Source organism: Neopelma chrysocephalum, unplaced genomic scaffold (genome assembly GCF_003984885.1).
Source record: "Neopelma chrysocephalum unplaced genomic scaffold, ASM398488v2 Primary Assembly neopelma1_26, whole genome shotgun sequence".
Lineage (NCBI taxonomy): Eukaryota > Metazoa > Chordata > Aves > Passeriformes > Pipridae > Neopelma > Neopelma chrysocephalum.
Window position 1 is genome coordinate 43,368 of NW_020897695.1, and position 10,341 is coordinate 53,708.

General features: G+C 38.3%; 1 protein-coding gene across 1 annotated transcript in view; it reads left to right on the plus strand.

Annotated features, from left to right (window-relative positions):
* The window catches only part of STK31 (serine/threonine kinase 31), a 34,856-nt gene extending 24,817 nt beyond the window's left edge, over positions 1–10,039 (plus strand). The window contains 5 exon segments of the mRNA XM_027676102.1: positions 850–971; positions 1,452–1,584; positions 5,971–6,063; positions 9,844–9,984; positions 9,986–10,039. Coding sequence (XP_027531903.1) covers positions 850–971; positions 1,452–1,584; positions 5,971–6,063; positions 9,844–9,984; positions 9,986–10,039 — 543 coding nt within the window.
* Positions 10,040–10,341: the final 302 nt, after the last annotated feature.

Genomic DNA, 10,341 nt, shown 5'->3' on the forward strand with positions numbered 1-10,341 from the left:
CAACAGGCAGAAAGGACAGCTTCACATTACAAGAACTGGCTTAACTGTACAACTGGCTTAAATAAGAAATATTGGGAAAACTGGTTCTTCCCTCTCTATATGCAGAGAAGCTTTCTTTGAGCCCTACCAAGTTTTGATGCTTGTGTTGAAAATACAGGTGAAAATTCTGATTAAAATAATGGGATTTCCTCTCTGGGGGAATGTGTATGGACAAACTTACTTTTTCCAGTCTTAAGAGATGAACAGTTTTTCATCACTTTCATTTTACATGGGGCAAGTGTTCTTGCCTTACTGATAATCATTGTCTATAGTGGTGTTAGCCTTTTTCTCAGTTATTTATATTTTCTGATAAGCATTTCCTCCATTCTCTTTTGCCGATGTTGAGATATTTTCATTGTCTCTGCAATGAGAGTCCCTGCTGCGCCCGAGAATGGTCATGTCAGCAAAAGTTGCATCTGTCCTTTGATGTAGCATCATACTAACAATAAACTAGTAGTTTAGTCTGCTGGTGACTGCTCTCGGTGGTAGAACCAGTGACTCTCATTGGTTGCATGTTCTAATGTTCCATATCTATTTAACTGTGGTATCCTTCAAAAGAATTCTTTTGTAGCACGTGGAATGTGAAAGTGGACTTCTGCATAGAAATGCCAATCAGTTTTATTCTACTGAAACTCTTGGATGACTTGCTAACTGCCCTTTTAGAACCTCCATAAGAAAAGAGAGAAAAATCTGATAAATTTTTCCATTAACAATGGAACTTCTCAGTAAAGGTTTTACATCTTAAATATTGTTGTGTATAAATGAAGAATGACTCTCAATATTTATCTTCCTCTATGTAATTCAGTCCAGGAGCATGATGAAGCAGAGAAGGGAATAATTATAAGTACTTACAATAAAGTAATGTATAAAGTGCATCACGAACAAAGTATGATCACTGTCATACGAAACAGATACTTGGCCAGTGCTGAGGTGTGTTTATGCCTTATCTATTTCTATGACACTGATCTATACAGATAACCCTTTCTGACATAATTTCTTTTTGATAAATGTCTTTATCTTTTTATGAGAAAATTCTAGGTGTATATTGGTGATGAGAGGTAGGTTGGGTTAAAGCTTCAGATTTCCAGTGGTACATTACCTTAGCCAACGCTTCATTTCAGTTAAATACAAAGATACTTTCTTAAAAAATAAAGCAGTGGAAACTGGAATCTCTGGATTCATGACAAATCAGTAGTATGTAACTTAAGGGGATTGAGCTCTAAGTAGAATGTTGGTTTTTTCAGAAGATTGTTAGTGTAATGAAAATGAAACACAGTAAACCCCCTCTTCTGTGGAGAAAGACCCTGAAAAGCTGAATTCAAATGGGCTCCAGGCAGTTTCTCTAATGCATTGGACTAAAGCATATCAAAATAGAAAGCTAATACTTCCTGATTTTTTTATTTTCTTCCTAGTTCAAAAAAGCAGGCAGAGGAATGACTGAATAGAAGACCCGATATTAACAACTTATTATCAGTTAAGAAAATTGTGAAAAGCTTAAAGGCCCAAACAAGATGGAAGCTGATTGAAAAGAACAGCTTTGAGGACGTATGAAAATGTTATAGTGCTGGTATTTTTGTCTGTTGTTTTTCAGATTGGTTTAGAAACATTAATTTAGTCTATTCCAAGTAAGCGGTAACTATGTCAAACAGTTTTCTGAATTCAGTTTTGCCTTTAAATGTGGAAGTTTTACAGCCCTGAGGCCAAGCTTGAATGGCATAAAAACCAAAAAACCCCAACCAACCAAGCAACCAAAAAAGAAAAAACAAAGTCAGTATGTAGTCCTTTTTCTGTTTCAGTTCCCAGCCATGGCACTATGCTTTTAACTTATTCCCTCCGGTGACGGGTGTTGTTCACAGCGCGATAAGTTTTGTCCATCTCTTTCTACTGTGCTGGTTGTGTATTACTCTAACATCCAGCTTTGTTGATGTGTGTGCCTCCTCTTTGGTGACAGAAGTCAATGTCCCAGTTTTCAGGGTTCCCCACTGCCACTCAGAGAAGTTTAAAGAATGTAAATATTACTTCAGCTTCACTGGTAATATTCACTTCAGCTTCAGTGCTGTTTGTTTGATCATGCATTAATTATTCTGATGATGCTTAAGGGAAAAAAGAACTTGCACGTGTGCCTCAAACACTGTAAAGGGGCAGTAAGCTCCCAAGAGGGATTTAAAATAAGATACAGTAATGAAACCTATTGGGAAAAAGATTCTTGAATAATGAGGCGACATGAAAAATGTGCCTGCGTATGAGAGAAAAAAGTGAATGAATTATAGAACCTGGTGTTGCTCGTAGATGAATGATGTTGCTATTATGTTTATTGGTGATCAGCTAATCAAAAGGAAAAATCCAGCCTTTTGATTTAAGAAAGAAGTAGGCAAAGGGCTAGAACATTTGGTGTGTCACATAAATGAAGGGAACACCTTTCTCAGTGATTAGGTTTTAGGGGGTTCTCTTTCCAGGAAGGAGACTGAGTAAAATAAGTGTTTGAGAATATGTTCAATTTCTGAATTGTGATACAGAAGCTGGTTTTTAATCCTGTTATAGTAGATTACTGTTGCTTGGTACGATAGAGTCAGAATTGTACACAAACTTTGCTATTCCTAATCCTGATGATTACAATGAATTTGAAATGACATCAAAAAACTTCCTCTTCCACTTAACATAAAATTAAATTCCAACTGTTATAGACAGGTGTGGTGGGGGAAAAAAGTTTTCCCCCTGGAGTTAAAAAAAAATGGTAAACCCCTGAGGGGGTGGTGTCTCTCTTAGTGTTGAGCCAATTAGCGCTCCTGCAAAATTAAAACATATCACCCCAGACCAGAAGAGAAGGTTAGAGGTAGTAGTTGTTGGAGAAAGTGGCCATGTTGTAAAAGCCACGAGGAGAAGGAGCAAGAGCCCCTCTGGGGGGCCACGGCCCCCCAGCCCCAGCTGGGGTCATAGAAACTCGGAAACAGTGTTAAACTGAACCGAGGTCTGTGACTGAGAAGCTGGAAGTTTTTCTCTACTGTGAGTGGGCAGCAGGAGCGGTGGCAGAGCAGCAGCATACGGAGGGCAGTGGCAGAAGGCTCCCCAAAACCCTTTTGAGACCCCTCCTAGGAGGAGGTGAGATGGACTCCTACTTGAGAGGAGTCTTAGAGTGCTGCAGCACCGGAGAGAGGAGCTAAAAAGCTCAAGGCGTCCCGGAGCTGGACCGGGATGGCCGAATGGAATGTGGAGGAGGGCCTTGCCCCCCTGCTGCTGCTGCTAAGGTAGCAGCCTGAGACAGAGCACGGGAGCTCTGCAAGGGAGCTTGAATCCCCTGAGGATAGGGACTGTCATGAAGACTCCTGCACTCCGTGATATGCCGTGGTGAAGCGACCTTTGTCCCGGTGAACGCAGCCCATGGAAGAGAAAGACCCTCGTTTGGAGTCGAAGGGCCGAGAGGGGCTTGGAGACCCCCCTTGTGCGTATTTGGAAAGAGGTCCAGCTACAGCTGTTGCATGGAAGAGAGAGAGAGAAACTGCTGCCCTAGAGAGACTGCTGCTCTGAGAGTGGAAAGGATCTTTCCTTTTCCCTTCTGGACTCTTATTGGAGGGAGAAGAGATTGATCCATTGTAAATACTGATTTATTATAGGAGAGATAGTTAAGATTATTTATATGATGTATTGTAATATTTATTTGTACAGTGATTGTAATATAATCCCTTCCCCCCATATTGAGTCTCGTGTTTGTGTCTGGAAAACCCATCTCACACTGGGTTGAGATGAGAGAGGGGGGCTTGGACTTGAGAATTGGATTTTGGAGCTCTCAAACCAGGACAACAGGGAACCTTACAAATTTTTGACAGCTGAATTTTCTGAAAGGTCCCACTCAGTACAGATAGTGTAATTGTGAAAATTACAAGAGCTGAGGAAGACTGTCCTTCTCTTTAGTCCTTCCTGCAGGTATGGGCTGTGTTGAAATAAGCAGCTTGCATGATAGAACAGGAAAGTTTCACCCATGGTTCACAGCCTGGGTCCAGTGTGTGCCTTCTCTGCAAAGGTGTCAGTACTGCTCAGGGCTTGTACTTTCTGCACGATCACAAATGGAGCTGGTAACTGGTAACTGATGTGTTACCAAGGACTCTTAGCAATCTGCAAACTAGTCTTCTCCAGTTTGTCTATAGCTGGTGCTGGCTGCTGTCATGGAAGAGGATAGAAACTTGGGGTATAGCTCTTATTTTGACAGTAGACAATTCTAAAATATGCTGGAAAGCAGGAGTGGGGAAGCAATTAGTTCCAGGTAAAGAGCAGAAAGTCAGAGAAGAAAAAATAGGAAAGCCGGCAGAAATAAAGTTCTTGAAAATAGTGTTGAATGTCTTTGTATATTTGTAAAGTTTTTTTCTTACCTGAGAGGTTTTGCAATTTGTATTCTCTGCCATCTTATGAGCTTTAATAGTTCCTTAGTGCGTGGTATGCCAGGGAGGAGAAAGCAGCCTACTTTCCTTCATTAGGTGATATGTTGGACAGCATCTCCTCCATGTCCTTATTGTTTTCTGGCACTGTATTGCTGCCTCCCAGCTCAGGCTGGCAGTGCCATGTGTTCTAAATGGGAAAAGTTCAAAGCTCCCAAACTTGAAAAGCCACAAGCTACCCAGCAAGTGCTTATGTTCCCATGCAGTGATTTTGCATGAGCAGTTAATATATTGGAACTGGTTCACTGAGTATCAGCTGGAGCTCCAGGTATATGGGGGTCTTCCTGGGAAATACTGGCAGTTCTTTCATCTGCACAGGGATGGCTTCAGTAATGCTTTCTGTGCTGCAGCATTTTAAATACACTTCCTAACAGTGCAAGTTGATAGGTAGCCACTGGCAATTACCTGAGTTGAGAAGATGAAGCTGATTCATATAAAAGTAACTCTTCATTATGCTTTATTGCCAATTTTGGAAGCTGTTGCTTAAAATTAAGTAATTTTTCTACTCAGATGAATAAGTGATGAAATAGATGAGCTAAAGTGTAGCTTGATGTCGTAGATGTTTATAATTTACTAACGTTGTAGGATTTAGTTAGAACACTTCTACTACCATTATTCAGATAATCTGTTCTAAAGGATTTTGTAAGTAGAAGTGAGGGTAAAAAAATAAAAACAGTAAAAAAACCAAACAGAAACTCCCAAAGAAACAAAGACTGCAACAAATGACTGGTTCTGCTTGAAGAGACTATCTGGGATGCAGCAAGATTGGCATTCTGAACCCTCACCCAAATTTGCCAGCTGAATTTCAGATTACCCCACATGTAACTAATCTTCAGCTCAGACTTGGTCTTGCATTGATCATTTGATGGAAAATTCTAGCTCAAGTCTTAATATTACATTCCACAGTTGCCAGTTTCATGTTAGGCATCCAAAATTGTGTTCTCCCTCATTAAGCAGCACAGACACTTCAAAAATGGAGACAGTGATTTTTCCGAGTTCTCTGCTGATCTGTGTCCCGAGAGCCCAGCACTGACAAAACACATGCTTCCTTTTGCTGTCTATGTAATTGTTCAGAGTAGAGGAATTTTCAGCTTAACCTGCAGGCAGTGTCTGGAAAGTGCTGTACTTGTACATGCTTCTGGGCAATAGTGAAAACTGGGGGGATTATACTTGGTTTATGGGTACAGAGTTCACTTTTGTCTGCTAGAGTACACTTACCCCTCAACATTTCTTAAAGAGGATTATGTAATTAAACACATAACTTGGGCATGTACTTTTGAGTCATATTTTTAAATGTCTATTTCTTTTGACCTCTAAAACTTTCTTCTGATACTATTTTTTTCCTCTTGTTTCTGTGTAAGGGAAACTTGAGCACCTTGCATGTTTTACCCTACTTTAAAATTAGAAAACAATCTTTCCTTGCCATTTTATTGTATTAATCCATTTTCATTTGAAACCTGGTGAATCTTCTTGACTGATGTTTGGTTTTCCTAACTAAAAGGAAAAAACACCTGTGTTATTTCAGCTTTGCATTCAAAACCAGGAGTTTGGCATATAAGAAGATGGAACACCTGAGGTAGATGTGGTTGCCATGGTATGTCAATTGTCAGATGAGGAAGATAAGACTGCTCTTGTTTAGAAGTGGTTGATCAAATTTTAAAGTCAAATATTTCATTTTAAGTGCTGGCTTGAAAAATGTTCTTAATTGACTATTTGCATAATTCTAGATAGAATGCACAAATAAAATGATGACTGAGAAGGTAGAAAGCCCCAGAGTTTTCTTAATATTTAACTCAGACCTCAGAAGGAGCAACTTCTTTACCATTAATTGAATGACACTAAGTTACAGACTTGGGGAATAAGTCATTGAGATTCAGCCTCAAAGGAGGTGTTTGAATTAGAAATCTATCTTTTCTGAAGTGAGGAAGTTGACTTTGTTCATCTGTCTTACTACATAATGACAGCACAGTGCTTGAGCGTTAATAAAACCACCAAATTCCATTTTAAGCACTTAAATGCAGTTAAAAAACTGTACTGTGCCCTTTACTCTTTGGATTGGGTTTCTTTTTTGTGAAACAAGTTTTCCTATACCTCTGAAACAAATGTGCAGATATAAGTAAACCCTGCATGATACAAATTTGTGTTTTCATTCTTTCTACTCTCAATACTGTTATTCTCTCTCTACCTTATGCCAGCAGCTGTTTTTCCCTTGAACTCTATTTCCAGACCCTTTTTTTGAAACTTATCCTGTTCCAGTGTCCCAGTGACTATTTGAGAATAAGATCTGTGCACCTTCATGCTTCACAACTTGGGTCTCCAACTCTGAAGTTGCTCTTTCACTAACTTATCTTTCTCTTGGATGAGCACCCAATTTTATCACCTCATCTCCGTGCATTCTTTACTTGAGTGCTTATATTTCCTTGGGTTTATTTTCTTGTGTAACAGTCATTCACATAATCTTTCAGTCTTCTGACCAGGAATTAAGACCAAATAATAAATTCCTCTATCTTGGTTATACTTGTGTATTAATGATTTGCCAGCTTTACAGAGATGACTGTTTAAGATGGAGTTAAATTACTGGAGTTGTGTTCATAATGAGCTTAGTGTATCCTGTTTACTGTGTTTAGGTTAAGAAACTGTCATGATACAGTACCAGACTAACACAGCTATAATGGCTTCAGTGTCCTGGCAGGGTAGTTTGTGTATCACTGTATAACATTGTACTGCAAATAATCTTGCTTTATTAGATGACTCCTCTACAGTATGTCTTTTAACAACTCCGCTTTGACAGTGTTCTTCAGTGATGAAAACATTACTGATAACGCACAGGACTGTCTACCAAATCCTTCTGCAAAATTATTTCCAATGGGACACTACCATGGAAAATAGAATAATAAAACATGCAGCATTTGAGCAGAAAGGTGATCCTGTAAATGTGCATCTTATAGCTCATTACAGTTGCCTGATTTTTTTTTTTAAATTAAAAATTAAGTGAATCTCATGAAACACACAATACTATAGGAAAGAAGATTCAGTACTTCATGATTGAACATTAGGGCCAGCTAGGGGGTTTTAAATGTATTTCACAAAATTTGTACAGAGCCATTTGCCCAGTGCAGCGTTCAGGATTAAGCATAATAATCCTTAGATACTAAAACTCCCTAACTTTATTTCATGTATAAGGGAAACTTAATTGTCCAAGGAATTAGGAAAGATTTCTTGGGACATTAAAACTAGTCGGTTCACTTCTGGTTTCCATAAAATTTCTGCTGTGACAATGCTTTACAAATAAAGTCTGAAGGATACAAGATACAAATCAAAGTTTAACTGGCTGGTTTCGGGGCATTATATTTCTGTGTTCTTCTGTAACAGGTACCTTCTGAAGTGCAAACAGCTGCTTTTGTTTCAAGAGCAATTAATTAATTTAGTTAGTGTTGTTTTTAGCAGGGATGAATTAATATTACAGCTTTTAATAAGAGCAAATTTCTATGATTTTTTCCCCCCTGATGAAAAGAAGCAGCATTGGATTTTTACTTTGTTTTTAAGGATTCATCCTACATGTGTGTACATGCATGTGCCTCACCACTAAAGTCCACCAGTAAGCAATCTGTGTTGCTTGCAGTGCTCAGAAATACAGATGAGGGTTTTACTAAGAAATGTAGTACTAATAAATATCTTTCAGCTGTTTCTTGGGGAATCTTTTAGACCTCTGGCTGTTAATCCTTGTCCCAGTTCTTGGGGAAAATCTATTTTGCTTTAAAGTGCTTTATCTATAATCAGCTTATTCGGAATTAATCTCCATGCCCATCTGCAGGCTCTTGACAGACCATAATTTCCCTTCCATCTCAATCTTGTGCCCAGAGGAATTGCACACTTGCAATTAGTAAAATTTTTGTTGTTTTCAACAAATGCAAAACTACCACAGGAAAATAACATAAAGCTTTAAAACAGGGATAATAATGTTAGGTAACTGTTGAGGAAAGGCAATGTTTAGTGGAAAGATCTTGCAGCCACTCATTTAGCTATGTCAGCCTTCAATGTTCAGAGTGTTTCAGCATCCAGTGTTGTGTATTTAAAAAAAAAAAAGTAAGTAAGATCAAACAAAATGAAATGGAGTAACGAAGATGAAATGTTGTCCTACAGCAGTATTCCTTGTGAAATCAATTTTCAGTTTCCTTAGTGTGAGAAGGTAATATTTATTGTTGATAGACATTTGACAGTATCTTGAAATGCAAATACACAAGTACAAAGCTTTTTAAGCTCTTCAAGTGCTCAGATTTTCCTCACTTTATTTTGCAGAGGAAGTATGTAGTCATGATTTACTCCTGTATTTCATTGCATATCCCCTTATCTAGAGATTTTCCTTTGAGTATTTAAAATGTTTTACAAATATTGAACAACCCTTTATGCCTGCAAGATCAACAGTTTTCAGATTATCTGGGGAGTGACTAATTCTCCATAGTCACTCTGATAATTAAAGAATTGGAAATTGCTTGTTTCTGTCTTCAAGTTTTTGACTACTTGTGTACGTTCCTTTGCATCACAGTGATTCTTTTGTCAGGGTGAAAGAGGGATAGTGAGAGGTGTACAGGTATCTTGTGCTTTCTGTTAATATTGACCCTGGTCAGAAGAGTTGCTGGCTTGGAGACTGTGAACAAGCAAGCCTTCCTATGGAAAGATTCTGTTCCAGTTGAGGTTTAGTAACTTAGATCTCTAGATCAGAATTTGAGATTGTCTTTCTTGTAGTCCCTTTGTCCAAATCCAGTGTGTTCTCTTTCTTGCTCAACAGCTGATGCTTAAGCATATGTGGATTTGTGTTTTGTCTATGGAGTCTAGTGCTGTTAATGTGCTAAGTATTTAGGCACATAATCTCTTCTGATAAATCCAAAGAGCCTAAGTGTAAGTGATGGGTTAATAGCAGAATAGCTGCTGTTGATTTAGAGCCCATTACTTTGGTTTTCTTTTCCCCCTGTGCTCCTGTAGAGAGATGAAACAATATGACAAAAATTAAAAGATGAAGTTATAGAAGGTGAATAGCACCTGTTTTGTTCCTTCACAGTAGAAAGATCAGTTTGAGTATTTCTGTAATTTATAGTGGTTCAGTGAATTTATATTTCAAAAATTTCAAAACCTTATGCTTTCTGTGAAATCTACTGGCACCAGGTTGACAGACCTAGTGATGAACATTTGATTGTATTTTGTTGCTAATGAGCATTATGACTGTCAATGCTGCTGCCTGTTGGGAATGCTATGGCACAACATCTTGTGAAGGCTTTGAGCCCTAAGCACTTAGAAGATGTGTTCATCAAATGCTTGCTTTTAATTTGTAATCGAGTTTGTTTTGCTTACTTATGAAATCCTTCTCCCTCTGTAGGATGATAAAGTTAAATCTCTTCTCTTGAATTTGTTCTGCTCTAACAGACTGATGCCTGAGCAGGTGCTGAGGAATGATTGCTTCCTTGTAGTAGATGCAATTCCACTCTCACTGCAACCAGTGAAAGAGTATGAGCCACATAAAAAAACATGATTCTGAGAAAAGACATGAGGAAAAAAAAAAAGTGATCAACTGAGGAGAACGGAGCAAACTCTGCTTAATAGATGAGAAACTTTTCCATCAGGTGTTTGATTGATCCTTCTGGTTTTGTTTGGTTTTGAAATCATTGACCTGATCTGAAATCTCAAAATATAAAAGGTTAGCTAGGTGCAATCATGTTTTGTGATTATGCAGTCTTCACTGTGTTTTCTTTTAATTATATTTTATTCTAATTAAGTGTTTGGGGAGATAAGTATGATGTTACTCGTATTCTTAGTTTGTCGGCCTTTTTCTCTATGTAAGCTTTAAATTTAAAGAGATTAGTCTTGTTAGATGGCA